The following is a 19,667-nucleotide window of genomic DNA, read 5'->3' as shown; positions in this document are numbered from 1 at the left end:
CTAATTGTAAATATTCATCTCATCTATGGGATCTAATGCGCGCGCTGTTGCTTTGTCTCTGCGTGTAGTAGTTGAGAGAGCCAGTTTAAGGGCGGAGAAGAAGAAAGAAGAGAAAAGCAAAAAGTGCAGCGCCGTGGTTTTAAAGCGCACCCGTGGTAGAGAAACGGAATGCGATATAAGCGTGCGTAGCCATGATACGCACACGACAAACTGCCTTAAAATATTTAGACTTGAGGGAAAGCTTCGTTAGCAAACGATAGCACGGCAATCAGCACTCGAATATAATTATAACCCTAATACTAATTGTAAATATTTATCTCATCTATGGGATCTAATGCGCGCGCTGTTGCTTTGTCTCTGCGTGTAGTAGTTGAGAGAGCCAGTTTAAGGGCGGAGTAGTTGGAAGGCATACTTTCTAGGAAAAATGGCCGCTCAAGGAGAAGAGCCAACTCGAGCGGCTTTAGAGGCTAGGAAAACTGCCTTAAAATATTTAGACTTGAGGGAAAGCTTCGTTAACAAACTATAACACGGCAATCAGCACTCGAATACGACGAGAGAAATTACTGAGACGTGGAAAATTCCCTTGAAAAAAAAATCTGGTTTGCTAGGCAAATGCTTGTATGTATTGAACCTCTTAAAAGATGAGGGGTGAAATATGCGCTCACCGAGAGGGCATCTTCGGCACGAGACATCCCCAAGGCACCTTACAGAGATGTGGAGAGCTTCGCGGCCGGAACGAAGCTTCCCTTCTCCGCCGGCCAAGAGGGGGAAACGCGCTTTCCGATCGCTCAAGGTTGCGCGGACAAAGCCTAACTCTAGCGTCTAGGAAAAGCTTAACCAGGTGCGATGGCGGCACGCATAGCGTGGGAAGCTAGCCGCCAGAATAACTATACCAAGGACTGCTGCTGATGAGGGCGAAATACCTTCGTGTAATTATAATAACCCTAATAGGACTACTTTCGAAAAAAAAAAGGAAACGGCCCAGAGGGCTATACTACGAGAGCTATGACTGATAGTTTTCTCTCTCTCTCTATATATATATATATATATATATTCATCTCATCTATGGGATCGCATGCGCGCACTGTTTCTTTGTCTCTGCGTGTAGTACAGTGAAGAGAGCCAGTTTAAGGGCGGAGAAGAAGAAAGAAGAGAAAAGCAAAAACTGCAGCGCCGTGGCTTTAAAGCGCACCCGTGGTAGAGAAACGGAATGCGATATAAGCGTGCGTAGCCATGATACGCACACGACAAACTGCCTTAAAATATTTAGACTTGAGGGAAAGCTTCGTTAGCAAACGATAGCACGGCAATGAGCACTCGAATATAATTATAACCCTAATAATAATTGTAAATATTCATCTCATCTATGGGATCTAATGCGCGCGCTGTTGCTTTGTCTCTGCGTGTAGTAGTTGAGAGAGCCAGTTTAAGGGCGGAGAAGAAGAAAGAAGAGAAAAGCAAAATTTGCAGCGCCGTGGTTTTAAAGCGCACCCGTGGTAGAGAAACGGAATGCGATATAAGCGTGCGTAGCCATGATACGCACACGACAAACTGCCTTAAAATATTTAGACTTGAGGGAAAGCTTCGTTAGCAAACGATAGCACGGCAATCAGCACTCGAATATAATTATAACCCTAATAATAATTGTAAATATTCATCTCATCTATGGGATCTAATGCGCGCGCTGTTGCTTTGTCTCTGCGTGTAGTAGTTGAGAGAGCCAGTTTAAGGGCGGAGAAGAAGAAAGAAGAGAAAAGCAAAATTTGCAGCGCCGTGGTTTTAAAGCGCACCCGTGGTAGAGAAACGGAATGCGATATAAGCGTGCGTAGCCATGATACGCACACGACAAACTGCCTTAAAATATTTAGACTTGAGGGAAAGCTTCGTTAGCAAACGATAGCACGGCAATCAGCACTCGAATATAATTATAACCCTAATAATAATTGTAAATATTCATCTCATCTATGGGATCTAATGCGCGCGCTGTTGCTTTGTCTCTGCGTGTAGTAGTTGAGAGAGCCAGTTTAAGGGCGGAGAAGAAGAAAGAAGAGAAAAGCAAAATTTGCAGCGCCGTGGTTTTAAAGCGCACCCGTGGTAGAGAAACGGAATGCGATATAAGCGTGCGTAGCCATGATACGCACACGACAAACTGCCTTAAAATATTTAGACTTGAGGGAAAGCTTCGTTAGCAAACGATAGCACGGCAATCAGCACTCGAATATAATTATAACCCTAATACTAATTGTAAATATTCATCTCATCTATGGGATCTAATGCGCGCGCTGTTGCTTTGTCTCTGCGTGTAGTAGTTGAGAGAGCCAGTTTAAGGGCGGAGAAGAAGAAAGAAGAGAAAAGCAAAAACTGCAGCGCCGTGGTTTTAAAGCGCACCCGTGGTAGAGAAACGGAATGCGATATAAGCGTGCGTAGCCATGATACGCATACGACAAACTGCCTTAAAATATTTAGACTTGAGGGAAAGCTTCGTTAGCAAACGATAGCACGGCAATCAGCACTCGAATATAATTATAACCCTAATACTAATTGTAAATATTCATCTCATCTATGGGATCTAATGCGCGCGCTGTTGCTTTGTCTCTGCGTGTAGTAGTTGAGAGTGCCAGTTTAAGGGCGGAGAAGAAGAATGAAGAGAAAAGCAAAAACTGCAGCGCCGTGGTTTTAAAGCGCACCCGTGGTAGAGAAACGGAATGCGATATAAGCGTGCGTAGCCGTGATACGCACACGACAAACTGCCTTAAAATATTTAGACTTGAGGGAAAGCTTCGTTAGCAAACGATAGCACGGCAATCAGCACTCGAATATAATTATAACCCTAATAATAATTGTAAATATTCATCTCATCTATGGGATCTAATGCGCGCGCTGTTGCTTTGTCTCTGCGTGTAGTAGTTGAGAGAGCCAGTTTAAGGGCGGAGAAGAAGAAAGAAGAGAAAAGCAAAATTTGCAGCGCCGTGGTTTTAAAGCGCACCCGTGGTAGAGAAACGGAATGCGATATAAGCGTGCGTAGCCATGATACGCACACGACAAACTGCCTTAAAATATTTAGATTTGAGGGAAAGCTTCGTTAGCAAACGATAGCACGGCAATCAGCACTCGAATATAATTATAACCCTAATACTAATTGTAAATATTCATCTCATCTATGGGATCTAATGCGCGCGCTGTTGCTTTGTCTCTGCGTGTAGTAGTTGAGAGAGCCAGTTTAAGGGCGGAGAAGAAGAAAGAAGAGAAAAGCAAAAACTGCAGCGCCGTGGTTTTAAAGCGCACCCGTGGTAGAGAAACGGAATGCGATATAAGCGTGCGTAGCCATGATACGCATACGACAAACTGCCTTAAAATATTTAGACTTGAGGGAAAGCTTCGTTAGCAAACGATAGCACGGCAATCAGCACTCGAATATAATTATAACCCTAATACTAATTGTAAATATTCATCTCATCTATGGGATCTAATGCGCGCGCTGTTGCTTTGTCTCTGCGTGTAGTAGTTGAGAGAGCCAGTTTAAGGGCGGAGAAGAAGAAAGAAGAGAAAAGCAAAAACTGCAGCGCCGTGGTTTTAAAGCGCACCCGTGGTAGAGAAACGGAATGCGATATAAGCGTGCGTAGCCATGATACGCATACGACAAACTGCCTTAAAATATTTAGACTTGAGGGAAAGCTTCGTTAGCAAACGATAGCACGGCAATCAGCACTCGAATATAATTATAACCCTAATACTAATTGTAAATATTCATCTCATCTATGGGATCTAATGCGCGCGCTGTTGCTTTGTCTCTGCGTGTAGTAGTTGAGAGAGCCAGTTTAAGGGCGGAGAAGAAGAAAGAAGAGAAAAGCAAAAACTGCAGCGCCGTGGTTTTAAAGCGCACCCGTGGTAGAGAAACGGAATGCGATATAAGCGTGCGTAGCCATGATACGCACACGACAAACTGCCTTAAAATATTTAGACTTGAGGGAAAGCTTCGTTAGCAAACGATAGCACGGCAATCAGCACTCGAATATAATTATAACCCTAATACTAATTGTAAATATTCATCTCATCTATGGGATCTAATGCGCGCGCTGTTGCTTTGTCTCTGCGTGTAGTAGTTGAGAGAGCCAGTTTAAGGGCGGAGAAGAAGAAAGAAGAGAAAAGCAAAAACTGCAGCGCCGTGGTTTTAAAGCGCACCCGTGGTAGAGAAACGGAATGCGATATAAGCGTGCGTAGCCATGATACGCACACGACAAACTGCCTTAAAATATTTAGACTTGAGGGAAAGCTTCGTTAGCAAACGATAGCACGGCAATCAGCACTCGAATATAATTATAACCCTAATAATAATTGTAAATATTCATCTCATCTATGGGATCTAATGCGCGCGCTGTTGCTTTGTCTCTGCGTGTAGTAGTACATAAATTAGTACATGCTTTATGCAGAGTGCTTAAATTTACCTCTTAATGATCAGAAGGACCTACCTGATAGAGTCGGCAAGTTTCCATAGAATCGCTAAAATAAATTCAGCATCCCTTTAAAGGCCAACTGCAATGAAACTTCACTTTGGGTACATTTGTTATAAATGAGTAGTATAGAGTACCCCAAACCGAACTTGGCAAAGCTGCAGAGCTAGTAATTGTATATTTCTTTGTTTGCAGCACCTAAGTAAACGATGTGTGAACCTGGTGATGCCACTATGACGCGAGTCCCAGCACACCGTGTTAAACGCTTTTCTGTGTGCCATGGGTGCCGGACGGTCGGGCTGGCTTGTGTTGCTATGTCTTGAGAATCCAGACCAATCAGTGTACACCTGTCTCGATGGTCAGTAGGCTTGTTCGCAGCACAAAGCGGCAGCCACAGTATCTGCACTACTCATCGGCGAGGCCTCTGCGTTGGCACAGGTATGCCATCGCAATCTTGGATGGATGGATGGATAAAACTTTATTGGATCTATTTAAATGTGGTTCGGCCCCTAGACGTCCGGGAGCCCCCTGGCCGACATCTCTAGGCAAGCACGGTCCACCAGCCAGAGCTGGTCATCTGAGCAAGTGGCCAGAAGAGCGGCCTCCCACAAGTAAACGGAAGGGTTGGGAATAGGCTCTACGGCCATGGGCGTGGGGCAGCTCCACAAACAGTAGAAAAGATCTGCCCGGTGGTACAGGTGGTACATTGTGGATTATGGAGATGGTACATTGTGGATTATGGAGACCAGGGTAAAATAAATGTGCCAGATAGGGAGAAATAAATGCTTTGGTCTGGATCTGGCGCCAGATTGAACTCTGATGGGCAGTAAGGGAATGGTGAGGGGGAGGTAAATCTCGTCTACCATCCCTGCAATACGTGGTAATCTGGAGGTCATGCCAAGAAGCCATGCGTTAATCCAGTGAGCAGTAATGGCAGTACTTTTTAGAGCTTTTCATGGAGCTTTCTGCTCATATATAAAATGTGAAATTTTGCATGGAGGCTCCTCTACATATCTACATTATCTTAAACTAGGCTTTTTACACGGTCGAAAATTTTGTTGCAATTGGCCTTCAAAAAGCTAGCTTTGTGCAAATAATGGTAGCTGTTGGTTATGCTGATACTCTGAGTACAGAGGTGTGGACAAAAGTTATGACAACTGTGTGGGCATTGATGAAACTTCATGACTAACTCGCTTTGCAATGCGGGTGTTCAGTTTAGGGAACCATTCTGCGTGCTCATGTATCATGCACTTGCAGTGAAGTCCTGCAACTTTTCTCTGCATTACAGGCTCCTATTTACACTGTATCATACTACTTACTAGTAGAGGTTTGTTGAGCAATGTTGACCTCTCTTTTGCGCAAAAAGAAGTAACCAAAACTCCCACATTTGGCTTACAAATTTTTATTAGTTTGCAAAAATATTTATACCAGAAAAAGTGATCGCTCAGTTTATAAGCCAATATGACAATGAAGAAAATTAATGGAGTGTAGCTAGCAAAACTTTTAGTGTATCAAGAACATTCCATTTTAGGTTTCTTGACAAAATGTTAAGGATTGACAGAGTCGAGACCCTCTCTATGCAATTCATGAGAAAATAGGGTTAACCAAGGTGAAAAATTTTTTTACTGACAACCACATGAAGCTACTGGACAATGAAGGCAAGGAAAGCATAGTGCAAATAATTTATTATTATAGAACTACTATATAACTATGGGGGAGCTGAGTCTTAGACAAAAAGAAAAAGGAAATTCTGAGCAAGTACTTTGGACCTTATGAACTCTCGAGACGTCTGAGCGACATGAACTACGATATCATTCTAGACGGAAAGAGCATTTGCAAAATCAACCCAAGGAAGCGCAAAACTAGGAAGGCATGATGCACGCAATAGTATTTTGGCTGGGGCGACAGGTTAGCTTTGGTGTCCCTTAGTTTCATACAGTTGTTGCTAAATGATCAAGCCCCTTGGTGCCCTTACTGTCACTCCCAGCTGCAGTGTGTAGGCCAGCATGCACAGTTTAAACGGTTTAAACGGTTCAAAGGGTTTAAGACTGACCGCCTTAGACTGGTACAGCAGCAGCTGGCGCTCGTCACTGACGGCCTTCAGCTCCTGCTGAAGCTGTGCTTTCTCCAGGGCACAGACCGAGTACTTTTCTTTGAGCAGGGCCAGCTCCTCAGCAGACTCCTGGAGCTGGTTCGAGAGACAGGGAAACATGAAAGATGGGCAACAGTGAGCATGTTGGAAGACTAAAGCAATGCTCCGATTAATAGCGAGAAAACAAGACTGTGACGTCAACAATTACCAAGCTTTCATGCTATTACTTATTGTAGACAAATTAAATGAAAATGACGAGCAAATGAGCTTGAGATGAAGTTTATTTCACATAAAATTTACAGTGCTGTCCACAGTTAAAGGGAATGCCTAGCTGGTAATAAAGCCAATAAGGTTGAACCACAACATAACGAACACGTACATAATGAATTATCGAATATGTAACTAAGGAAATAAAGAATGTTTCTTCTGATATCAGTGTGTAATGAATCTACGTTTATAAAAATAAACTTGGATATAACGGAAATATGTTTGTGTAGCATGCGACTGCATTGTAACAAGGTAAGACTGTAACAAAAACATGGCTGACAGGACGCATTAGGCTGACAGGATGCATTAGGCTGACATTTATGCATTAGTAATACAAGCCTCCATGCCACAATTCAGCAGTAAATGATAGCTAAATACTAAATGCCCGTTCCCTTTAACAGTGGATCAGACTAACACACTGGACAAAGTGTGACGGGAAGGTGTAAAAAAAAAGCTGCTACTCGAGGGGCTTCGACAACGTCCCTCCCAACGCTTCAAGCAAGCAACAATACCAGACAAATTTGGGATGAATTAAATACTACAGAAATTATCCCCTTAAATACATAATGTAACAAACTACCACAAAGCTGCTAACCAAATCATACTGGCTTGAATTCAGATTGCACCAACCTAGGGGGGCCAGATTTCCCAAAATATAAGTGTAAATGTAGCCAAACATAGTATTGCAAGGATTTTTAAGCACTTCATGAAACTTAATGGCTTTAAATAAGGCCTTAAAAACTCAATTTTGGCATTTACATGTTGTTCAAGGACTGGTACAGACTCTGAATCTAGTAATTTTGCTTGACTTTACATTGCTGTTACTTACCCTTGAGCAGTGCATGAATGTTCCCGAATGGCTGCTTTGCTCTGCTCAATGCACAATGAGCAGTGCTCTGTTCCAACTCACCTGCTGCCTCGTACTTTGGGCCTCTTGGTGCAGTTTCTCCAGCTGATCTGGCCAGTCACCCCGATCACCCCTGTCACCTCGGTCACCTGGTACAGACGGCAGGGATGACTGCATTCCGAGCATGCTGCAACTTGTTTGCAACCGCTCACACTCAGCGAGGAGCTTGGCGTTCTCGTCCCGCTGCCTGAAAGATGCAAAAAGGTGCCACAACCTGATGAGCAACCCGAGGTACTTTGACAATGCTGACCTGTGTTGAACTTATTTGACACCCTTCAGTTTATGGTTTATTTTCATCGCTGTCTGCATGCATTTAATTGTTCCATCACAGTGCATGATAAAGCACACTAAAAAGTTCTGTCATTGTTACTATTTTTGCTGTCAAAATACAGTCGAGCCCACTTATAACAACATTCGAGTGCCACAACAATTCCGCTGTTATAACCAATAATTATTATATCAGGGTTGCAGGAAAATATCAAAATAAGGGGATGGCACAGCTATTGTGAGAAAACTATAATGGCGGGGAGGCCAGTGCCCCACCCCACCACCTTCCTCCATCCAGCTACTGATTGTGTTCACTCGTTTAACTACTTCCTGGGCGCCATTTGCTTGTGAACCATATGATTTCCGAACCGTTATGATTCTGCTCAAGTTTTGACACCACCTAACTTGTCTATAGATTGGATTGAGACGTAAAGGTACAGGTTGCCAATGTAATGCTCGAAACCATGGGATTTAAAATACATGTTTTAACATGGTCCATTTTGCTGTTATTCGAAAGTAATGCAAGGGTCGAGCTGCATGAAAAAAAACTTATTATACTTGAGTAAATATGGTAAGCTGCAGTCTAACATTTAGCTGTGATACGGCAGTTTTGTTTATAAGTGAAATCCATGCCGACTCTTTTCATTAATTTTTGGGTAAAAATACCGTATTCATACTGAAGCAAGCATAATTTAATAACTTCAACATTTTGAGAGAACATGTCTGTTCAGCTGTGAATCACCTTAGCCATCAATTTTGAATGACACTCCAGCTTCAAGTGAAACAATGGGCTCATACACTTTTTCCCTCTTTTACTTCCAACAGAAAGAAGAATTATGTTGAAAATTAGGGAAATCACGTCGGCAACTCTATGAATTACATAAAATATCACTGAATTTGTTATGCATAATCTGAATATCCGCTAAACAAACTTTTTCCTGTGTTCTTCAGTCATGATGGACGACTCTGAACTGAAAGCACAAGCAAGAATGTTATCTAAGCACGAAAAATTTGTTACATAATAGCAACTATGTACTATTTTACAATGAACACACAGTTTCAGGATTGTATTTAAATGATGCTGCAGCAGCTCATATAAATATGTTTGATAAACGACCAGGCAGCCACCGTGGTTTCTCACTTGCTGTCGCTACCCTCCTCACTGGCACTCTTCTCCTCGCAGCACACACTCACCAACTCTATGTACACCAGTGAAAGCTACGGGTCTTTTCAACACACCAAAACAAAGGCTCCTCCACTGTCAATCCCTAGGTACCCTCCACACCATGCAGACTGAATGGAAGCTTCATACAATGGAACCCCTTTGATATGTTCCTCGCTGCTGGGTTTTCCCGGCTGCTATGTCGCGTTTTCGCGGTTCTGACCTAAAGCACAGACGCCTACGTATTATGTTCTCATTAGACATGTCAATGTTCTGCAATGTTCCCACATATTATGCTGCGTTAGACTGCAGTGGTCATGTAAATTTAGCGGTGCAGTAGCAAATTTATCCTCGCAGGTTGCTACAAGGATGATAGATGTAGACTTGCAGTAGAGCCTGTCAAGCCCCACCTGTGGTATCATCCTGTAATGCTGAAAATAAGTGATTGTCACTTCCGATAAACGTGACTTGGCGCAATTGCAGTTCTTGCTGGGCCCCTAAATCCAGATTTGCCACAGTAAATTTGTGTTATGCATGAAGCAAATTAAATAGCGTAAAGGTGCTACAGTCATGCAACATGGTATCGGGTTTTTAATTTTTAATTTGCGGCTTATACAACACGTAGTGCTGCCATGTTCACAAAAGATAGTCACCACGGTATGCTGTACAGGATGTGCATGTCTATTTAAAATAAGTAAAAAAAAAAGGTCAGAGGTGGTTTAGGGCCCCTTAAAATAAAATTATTGTGTTTTACGTAACTAACTGCACAGTGAGTTATGGGGGAGGCTGTAGTGCATGGCTTAGGATTATTTTCAGATACCTAGGATTCTTCTAACATGCACTCAAAGAGCAGAACATGAGTACTTTTGCAATTAACCCACACCGAAATGTAGCAGTGCCAACCAGGAGTCAAATGCTCAGCCTCATGGTCCGTATCGGAACGCCATAGCGACTATGCCTAAGAGGTAGGCAGGTACAAGCCAGATGTTCAGCAGAACGTAGGAAGAGCTGCTCACATGGTAGCCTCCTCTTCAGCTGTTCTAAGGCGAACACGGAGCGCTTCACATTCCTCCTGAAGGGATTCCTGAGTGTGGTTAGGAGTCAGAGACCGCTCCACGTTGGCTCGGTTGCGCAGTTCTTCGGTGAGAGTCCGCACTTTCTCTGTAAACGCAGAAGTAATACACAAGCGTTCAGGGGAATTCTGCTGAATCCTTCAATCTTGAGAATCACCAAGTGCTTTGCTGCAAGTGGTGTCACTCAGAGTGTCACTCAAATTTTTGAGCTTCAATAACCAAGAATTGTGAATTTAAGAAAATCTCATAATTGTGGTTCCCTATGCGCTCTATGAAAACAAACAAGTCTATGAACACAAACAAAATGAATGCATGCCCTTGACTGCCCCCAGAGGTGCGAATCACCACAAGCATCTGTGAAATAGCTCCAAAGACCTGCGAGTAGAATTACTTATTAGGCCTATTAGTGCTTGCACTGTGACAGGAGTTATGTGGGTGCTTGCATTTGTAATTAAAGAGTACATGCTATGCCCCGTGACAGTAGCCCTTTTCCATTCTTGATATGCTTCCCCGCAATGCATTTCGTAAGCTTCATTGCGTACTTCCGCTGTATTGCGGTGAAGCAGATTTTTAGAAACCGGCGTTGTGCAACCCTTAACCCTTGGCGTTTTTTTTTTCTTTCCGCGCTGTAAAGTCGGAGTCGGTGCCATTGCAGTCAGCGGCAGATTCTCTAAATGAAAAGCATGGCAACAAACAGCAGGAAGCTTTTAGCGAACGTCGCAGCAGCTAGGCCTAGTGTTGCCGTGAGAGCTACGGCTGCCAGCGGATCAGTGTGCAAGAGCGCTTGTTCGACGCTACGAGGTAATCAAAATGGCGGTGGTGGTAGCTCAAATTACTGCTGTTTCGAACCTGCATTCACAGCAAAAAGAGCGGAAAATCGGACGACGATATGTTTCGACGGCTGAAATATCCAATATTAATATCCGAATTAATCCTATACAAAATGCTTATTAGGAGTAAAATGGAGTACGCCTCATCCATCTGGGACCCGCACCTCGAAACCCTTATTCAATCACTTGAACTAATCCAAAACAATGCCGCACATTTCATTCATAGCAATTACAGCTGCACATCAAGCGTAACTGCCATGAAAAATTCTTTGCTGCTTGCTCCTCTCTCAGCCCAGCGAAAGTGCTTTCACCTTGCTTTATTTCATAAACTATATTTCCACAATTCTTACCTGCGCGATAATCTTATGTCATCTCCTACCTACATTTCCTCTCGCATTGATCATAGCTATAAGGTTGGAATCATTCAATGTCACACCAGAACCTGTAACGCATCATTTATTCCTAGAACCTCTCAGAAATGGAACCACCTTCCCAGTGCAGTTGTCGCAATCATGGACAACTCAAAGTTTCGTTCGGCCTTATCAGACATCATCACTCCCGGATGCAATTAAGTAATCAATTTTGCTGTAATAACTAACCATTTTTTGCTGCTTTCTTTGTTTACTTGTGTATGTTTTTTTACCCACTCCCCTCTGTAATACTTCGGTCTTGAGGGTACAATAAAATAAAATAAATATACATTGGCTTATGGGGCTTGTGGCGGTGCCGTGAAGGCGACCGAATTATTGGTAATATTCGAAAAATTAGTAGCCATAAAATTAGTCGTTGACTTTATCTGCTCTGTTTCGATACACTGCTAGTCATTGCTGCCTTTTTATCAGCCTCTAAGACAACTGCTTTCTGCACTGTCATCCAAATAAACAATCTGAATCCCAATTTTGTGCAACAATAAGGGAATGATGAAGTTACATTCAACCGGTGTACTGTTTACCTGCATTTGTAGTGCATTGTTTCTGCATGGATTTAATTTACTGCCAGTAGTGAATGAATTTGAGGTGTCCCAATTATTTATTTTCAAGGACCACCACACCAAGAGACATTCATAAAAAATTAATTGGGTGCCATGCCTTGCTTTACGAAAACAAAAAACAAACAAACAAAAAAAAAACATTACAATATAGCACTCACTCCTTAGATGCTCCGCTTCATTCTGGTGCTGCTTGGCACTGTTCTGGGCCTCATGAAGTTGCTCTGTCGCAAGAAAGTAAGAAAAACAGAATCCCGAACACTGTTCACGAACCCTACACTGTTAGTTTTACCCAATAAGAAAATTTATGCCAGCACTAGTACAAGTGTTGCGATTTTCTTTAATGTCTCTGTAGGTGAAATGAGCTTGGTTACTAAGAGCACAAAAAGGAATTTTACAATGTGCCTGACAAGTGCAGGCAATTTGGAGTTTTAGAATTGTGCCCAAGTATCTTTAAAGACCCGAAGCTGCATGCTCAGCTTGCGTTCTTTTGCACACCTGGCCAATAGAGTCCCGTAATCTTGGATTCCTTATTTTGTCTTATGTCGGGTGACTTTACAATGAAGACCCCTAAAGGAACTATGCACAATGCATGTGCACACCCTGCATCGAGAGCATTTTGGCCACACGCGCGCTGCACAATGTTCAATGCATGCTTTTCAGCATCGTCAATAGGGAATGTGCAGAATTCCATAAGCTAGCTTTCCTGCACATCTAGGTTGCATCTAACAAAGATGACCAACTTTTCAGTTCTGATGAAGTTCAAAAAGCTTGCATGGAGCAAAGAATAAAGGGCAGCCCATATGGTGGCGGTGCTTCATGCAATGAGCCTATTCTCCAATTGTCATCTGCCACCTTGTTTGAGTTGAACAATATGTATGGGGGAATAGCGTATTGATAGTTAACACTCGTGTAGGTAGTGCTGCTTTTTTTTTTGCATGCAATGTCAGCATTTAGTAAAAGTGCAATTTACCAAAATAATGTGCAACCAAGTAACTGCTGCCCTTGTATTGTTGCTCCTCTCTACCACTGGCAAGATAGGCTGATACCTATTAAAGCGAAGCTTTCTTTGCCTCTTCCTTCGACTTTCTCGGTGCTGCTGCTCGTGTCTGGTACACCACGTGGAGGGGTTAGAGCGTGTGTATACATGACAGGAGCGAGTCATAGAAGAAAGCCGACGTAAGAGACTCGCTCGTTTGTACCCCACCACGTCGAATGTGCATAATGCCCTCTAGAGCTCCCTCGGCATTGTCACATTAGCCTCTTGACAGCTGTAATTATCCATAACCCCCTCAAAAGCATTGCAGCAACTGCAGCGCTTTCCTTTCTACTAATGTGCGAATCCAGAGGAAACCCTACTACTATAGCACAACCGTTGTGGGAAAACTGGATAAGCTTAAGTTTAAGGTAGGGTACAGAACATTCCTACTACTGAAAAATAAACGCCATGAAAATATGTCAAGTGAACAAATTACGCAGGGCGTCCAGAAGCAGAGCTTCATTAATTAAAGCACATCGCAGGGTCCAGGCGATACTATGGAAGCGGTTGACCACCAAATCAATACTGCTGTGCCTGTCGTGGTAGCTTTGCGGCTATGGCATTGCTAGAGGTCACAGATTTGATCCCAACCGTGGCAGCCACATTTCGAAGGGGCGAAATACAAAATGCACGTGCACTTAGGTTTTGGGACAAGTTAAAGAGCATCATGGTGTCAAAATTAATCTGGAGTCCGCCACTACGGCGTGCCTCATAATCCGATTGTGGTTTTGACACGTACAGCCCCATAATCCAATTCAACTAATACTTTTGTCACGATGAGAGCTACCATGTGAGGCAGTGACAATGCTTAACCCCCTCAGAGGTTATGAAATATGGTGCACAAGATTGCCTCCAGCAAACACCTCTCCCTGTGCGTTCTGTGTACTACACAGACCAACAGAAGTGGTGCAGGCAAGGTAACTAAGATCAACTCACCACTCTCGTGTTAGACTAAACGTTGAAGAAAATAAGCTTTTGCCATCAACATCACAGCTAATTGTCGTCAATCAAAGTAACCAGCACAGAGAGCTTTGCTTACATCGATTCCCACAGTGTGGGGGATCTGCATAATTTTTTCAATTTTGGAAAACGATATTCAGTGCGTCTATGCACATGAGTGACAACATAGCAGGACAGTTGCACAATCAAATAACAAGAAATGTAGTGAGAGAAAGCATTTAAACAAAGGCCTGTAGCATACTTGTAATGAGAAAAAGCAAACTAAATTGTGCAAAAAGTAGGCAGAAAGCAATTCAACGTTGCAAATGATGAGCGATGCGCAAACCAAAACATACTCTTTACAGCCTCTGACGCGGCTTCTGTCCGACTCCGGGCTTTCCTTTCCTCTTCGAGGAGATCTGTATGCAAAAGCATTCGCAATATGAACCAAAGGAAGGGCGAAACTCAGGAAGACAAAGCAGGGGCCGGGTGTTGGCAATGGTCGATGCAAAGTGGCCGTGGACAAAAAGAAAAGTGTAGCTGCTATAATTTCACCTCATAAACTGCAACGAAACTAGTAGCCAAATTGTGACAAGGCACAACTAAAACTGACAACTCTTTGCTGTCCAAGAAGTCTTGGCATGAATACTTTCAGTACTCCTTATTATGTTGCACTTTTATGGCTACCTGCACATACAACACAGAAACATAATGATAACATGTTTTTTTAGGGGAGGTTGAGGCACAGGTGACAGTCACTTGCCACTGATAGATCTAACAGTACATAGATCTGACAGCACATTTTCCAAATTGTATAATGGGTGCTGTTAGAAACTAATATGCATGCAAGACATTCACCATAGAAAAATGGACAATTTTATACTTTTCTGTTTGCTGTTAAACAGTTTCAGAAACGATTCAGGGCTGACCTCTTTTAATGGAAATTTCTTGTGCACACAAACTGTACTATCCAAGACACCAATGTGCAATGTCTCTCTTTTTACAGTTTTGAGGGTTTTTTTCACGGCCAAATGTGACATCGCAGAAAGCCATCACAGAAGTTTGAAGATGGCACCATACATTTTTCACTTTCATGCCATCTTTTGGATTACCAGACCTGTTCTCACTAAATAGATGTAACCTTCCATTATATGTTATCTTCCACTTGATTCTTGCCTGACATCTTTGCTAGTGTTAGTTCAAGAATTTCCACTCCTGTGGAACTAAAGCCCATCTATTGCTAGTCCAAGATATCCAGCAAGGCCAGTACCAGAGCATACTTTGTAACAATCCACTTCAAGATTCTTTCTTCTTTCTCATGCTTTGGCACTGGCTCAAGCCCTACTGTGATAGTTACTGCCAAGGCCAGTCACTTGGCTGGCCAGATCATGACAAAAGAACGCAAAACAACATGAATTACTACAAAATGAGGACACAGGCTTTGCCAAGGATGAGATCACAACCGCCCCCATGGCAGTCACAAAAAAACGCACCCAAGCCAAATAAGTGCCCACGACGCAGGAAAGCAATTTACACACACAAACTCACTCTCTAAGCTGCTAAGCTCTTCTTCACCAAAACGCCTGTGCCGCTCATGTTCAGCCAGCTGTTGCCGCTGTGCATTGAACTGTTCTCGTAGCTCACTCAGCGACTGTTCAGACTGTGACAGCTCCCCTGCAGAGTCACCAACAAAAAAGTGTCATTGAGTATTGGGCATCAACTACTGGCATCACTCTATCCCTTAACCCTTTCAGACGCTGTGTACACCAACTGTGTACATTGTGAACTGGTACCTTTTCCTCCAAACATGTAACAGCACTGCCAATTTCATAGTTTCAGCCAAATTCTCCACTCTTCGTCTTGCAACTTTGGAGCTTACGGCGCCCATATAGCAAACACGGATAAAACTGATGTGGAAAATATTCAGCATGGCAACGAACGGTTTGGCATCCCCAGATTAGCTATCTTTTAAAATTATTTTCTGTGTCATCACCATTGTCTGTGGCTTTTAAAAAAATTACCCGCTAATATAACAATCATGTGAGTGTCTCAAGTTCTAATTACAACACCCACACTCACCAGGCGTACAAAGTGTCTTAGTGGATTTGTCTAGCTAGAGAACTGTTCGTATCTTAACAGTTTGTTGTGCTGCCTTCTTCCTCACTCCAGGCAAAGAATCTTGACAATGCGAACAAGCAATGTACGGACACGCTGCCAGAGAAAATGCATTGAGAAACGTCTCAAACATTGACTCAAGTGATGATGAGGAGGATGATGTCAGAATTGATTTTATCAGTTCTGCTTGCATTTAAAGCGCTGATTAAAAAAAAAAAAGAAATGTGCAAGATGTAGATCTACAGGTATCTAGTACTGTAAAAAATTGTGAAAAAGAAAACTTTCACCGAAAGAAATTGCCTTTTCTCTTGCTAATCACATAAAATGCTGATTGCATAAAAAATCACATTATGTAATAAGAATTAATAATAATAATTTAATAAGGGGTTTGCATTGTGAATCTGCAGAGTAGTTTATGAGGGTTGCTGTAGTGGAGGGCTCTGGATTAATCTTCCCCACATGGGGTTCTTTAATGTACACTCTCAACACCATACACAAGCGTTGTTGCATTTCACCCCCAACAAAGTGCAACCCTAGCGGCTGAAAATCGAATCCACGACTTCGAGCTCTGCAGTAGAATGCCATAGGCAGTGGACCACTGCAGTGGGTTGCATGACTAAAGATTCATAAACATGTTGCGTACCTTGCAGCCTGACGATCTGGCACACCTGGTCCTGAACCTGCTTGGATGCTGCAGACAGCTGAGCCATCAGTGCAGATGTATCTTCAGAGAGCTCCGGAGGTTGCAGCGCCTCCGTGCCAGCCTGCCTTGCCACCTGCTGTGCTTCTGCTCCCAAAGTGATAACATACTCAATTCAGTGCCGGTATCATTATACAAAAAAATTTTTTTTAAGGAAGGATTAAACACCATAACCTGACTTTGTGGAGTTGCATGTTGTGTTAAATGCAAATCAAACACAAGCAGTAGGTCAGTCTACTCCGGTACATAGGACATCTGTAATTTTGTTGCTAGTTGTAAAGTGTAAAATTATAGCCAATTAGCAGACAATTGCCCCTGAGGGCAAAATTTCTTAGCGCATTCCTTATTTTTTTATTCACAAAACAGCAGCAGCATTTGCAACCTACAATATCACGCCTTTTCTACACCCCTCTCTAACTGGGCTGGATATTATTTTTTACACCTATGAGCAGTTCCCTTTCCTTTTTATAGGTCAACACTAGTGGTGTGCGAATATCAATATTTTTGAATGCGAATCGAATACAAACACTTAACTTTAAATATCGAATCGAATGGCGAATAATAATATGCACATGCATTTATTAGGAAGTTGAGTTAAATTATTTTGGAACATTGCAATTACGTTGCGAAGGTTAAAAAACTAGACCAGTAAGTCTTTATACTAAAACATTGTGCACTTGGTTCATGTTAACTTGGAAAATTTGGTAATTCCCACTAGCTGTCCTCGGTAGCCTGTGCCTTATTTATACCGCATCGAATGCCCGGAAAATTGGAGGCGTTTGACCCTGTGCCAGTCATCAGACATCGCACTTGCTGTCAAGCACTAAATTCAAAATTGTGAATGGCGCTGGAAAAAAAGAAGAAAAGGTCGGGGGGGGGGGGGGGGGGGGGTGCATTCTTGTCTGCATACCTGTGCCCCTTGCTACTGAGAGATTGGATTTCCCACAATGTTTAGACGTTTAGTGGCTAAGTGTGCTTTACAGACAAAATTTCGCTAGCAGCACAAAATCGTCACAAAATTCAGCACAATACCGCCCCAATATTTTTAGATAGAAACAAATTCTAAGAACCGTGTTTGCTCCCACACAGCCAGCAATACATTTTATCTGATTCGAATATTCGTATCCAACCGAATAGTCTAACATTTTGAAATATCTATTTTGGAATCCAATATGAATATGAAAAATATAATATTCGCCAATATTCTAACTTTTTGCATGTTCATGCACCCCTAAATCAACACATATGTGGCTATTCGCAACAATGCACGAGAAAAAGGATAGATGGAAACAAATGCTATCTTCATGACCATCTATTCCATTACACTTCTTATCTTTGCAACTAGCCATGTTTTGATGACTAGCTCAATCATTTCACAGTGTACTATGGATGTGTTGCAATTCTTGTCAGCGCTGAAGCCAACCTAATTGCTAAGAGGACAGCTATGAGCCCAAGCATTGGAACATGTATCCGTGACATGATGACATATACTGCTGGGAAAACAAATGACCACTTAAGGAAAGAGAAACAAGAATTTTACCACTAAATTTTAACACAGCAGGTATGAACCTAAGATACATGCTTGAGCATTCAGCTAAGCTCCTCAGCCACAATGTTTTTTTGGTCATCAAGGTAGCATTTGTGAGTGGTAAAACGGCGCTTATTTCAAGATGGTATAAAAATGGCCATCTTTGATAGCTTTTCATAATGCCTCTGCTCATATGTCGTATTTCAAAAGTTTTGCACGGAGGCTCCTTTATATTTATATGCACTATCTTAAACTTGGGTTTTTATGCGATCGAAAATTTCGTGGCAGTTGGCCTTTACTATGGTAACTACTTGCTTTCGCTGTCTCTTCCAGCCATCAGTGGTGAGCATTAACATGTCTACTTGTTTATCCGGTGACCGCGTTTCACCGTCTAACAAATATTATCGCTTAGTGCAGGACACACCTGCATGTATCGGAAGTTTCTCGAATGTCATTGATGGTTCTATCCACTGTCTGTTGTCACCAAACCTTGTGTAATCTGAGTGCATGTATGCGCGACGCGAACTTTCTGGTAGACATGCGAACACCAGTGATTACTCTGGAACCTTCAATGACTCATGTATAAAAGCCAACGCACTTGACCTGCTGATCAGATTTTCGACAATCGCCAGCCGCGTTCGCCGCTATCGTTCTTTGAGTGCAGCCTGTTTTTGAGGACACAGGTTTACCCAACAAAACGGTAGTTTGGTCATTCACGGTTTTGCTGCTTTCTCCATCACTACTACGTGACAGTATTCAAACACACCTTACATGTGCAACTTTTGTGTCAGCACATGCTGTTTGCTTTTAGCAAGTGTTAAAAGCATGCTGCCAGACAAGAAAATTTCATTCAACTAGTGTGTCTAGGAAGTGAACATCATTTGGTGGCATCACACTGGGTCTCAATGCAATCGTTCACAACAAAGTCGCAGACAAGACAGCCTCACAATCGTACACACCTTTCATAGCAGCGAGCTCAAGCTGTGCAGCATTTATCTTCTCACGTGATTCAGTCAATAGTTCTGTACATTGCAGGAAGCCATAAAAAGATGTTTCAGAAAACAAGTTCAGCAAAATGAACACAATAACATGCAGTGCTTGAAAAGCTGAAGCACAGAAAGCATTCAACCACAAATTCACGAAGCAAGATAAATGTATTTACATAAATGTACTTGGCAATGTGGAACTAATTTTGGCAAGACTTCTAAGGTACTAAACAATATGGCTTGCTCAACAGTGCACACACACAAGTGAAATGCACATCTACATGTAAAATTAATTCAAATTGCATTTGGCAATTGTGAAGACT

General features: G+C 42.5%; 1 protein-coding gene and 1 long non-coding RNA gene across 10 annotated transcripts in view; one reads left to right on the top strand and one right to left on the bottom strand.

Annotated features, from left to right (window-relative positions):
- LOC129382257 (uncharacterized) overlaps positions 1-16,869 on the top strand; it is an 80,818-nt gene extending 63,949 nt beyond the window's left edge. For all 3 annotated transcript variants that reach the window (XR_008610360.2, XR_011895099.1, XR_008610361.2), the window contains exons 2-3: positions 7,754-7,948; positions 16,781-16,869. This is a non-coding gene — a long non-coding RNA (uncharacterized lncRNA). The remainder of the gene's footprint in view (positions 1-7,753; positions 7,949-16,780) is intronic.
- LOC126521348 (uncharacterized) overlaps positions 1-19,667 on the bottom strand; it is a 93,045-nt gene that overhangs the window by 22,629 nt on the left and 50,749 nt on the right. For 6 of the 7 annotated variants that reach the window (XM_055065932.2, XM_050170027.3, XM_050170028.3 and 3 more), the window contains 8 exons: positions 19,318-19,380; positions 16,774-16,917; positions 15,564-15,689; positions 14,372-14,434; positions 12,199-12,261; positions 10,163-10,307; positions 7,721-7,904; positions 6,505-6,639 (listed from right to left, as the gene is read on the bottom strand). In XM_055065932.2, coding sequence (XP_054921907.1) covers positions 6,505-6,639; positions 7,721-7,904; positions 10,163-10,307; positions 12,199-12,261; positions 14,372-14,434; positions 15,564-15,689; positions 16,774-16,917; positions 19,318-19,380 — 923 coding nt within the window. The remainder of the gene's footprint in view (positions 1-6,504; positions 6,640-7,720; positions 7,905-10,162; positions 10,308-12,198; positions 12,262-14,371; positions 14,435-15,563; positions 15,690-16,773; positions 16,918-19,317; positions 19,381-19,667) is intronic. The other variant, XM_055065933.2, reaches the window with a different exon arrangement.

The sequence above is a fragment of the Dermacentor andersoni genome, chromosome 6 (genome assembly GCF_023375885.2).
Source record: "Dermacentor andersoni chromosome 6, qqDerAnde1_hic_scaffold, whole genome shotgun sequence".
In the NCBI taxonomy this organism is placed as follows: Eukaryota; Metazoa; Arthropoda; class Arachnida; order Ixodida; family Ixodidae; genus Dermacentor; species Dermacentor andersoni.
Note: the sequence above shows the minus strand (reverse complement) of the source record. Positions and strands in the feature narration are given on the sequence as shown.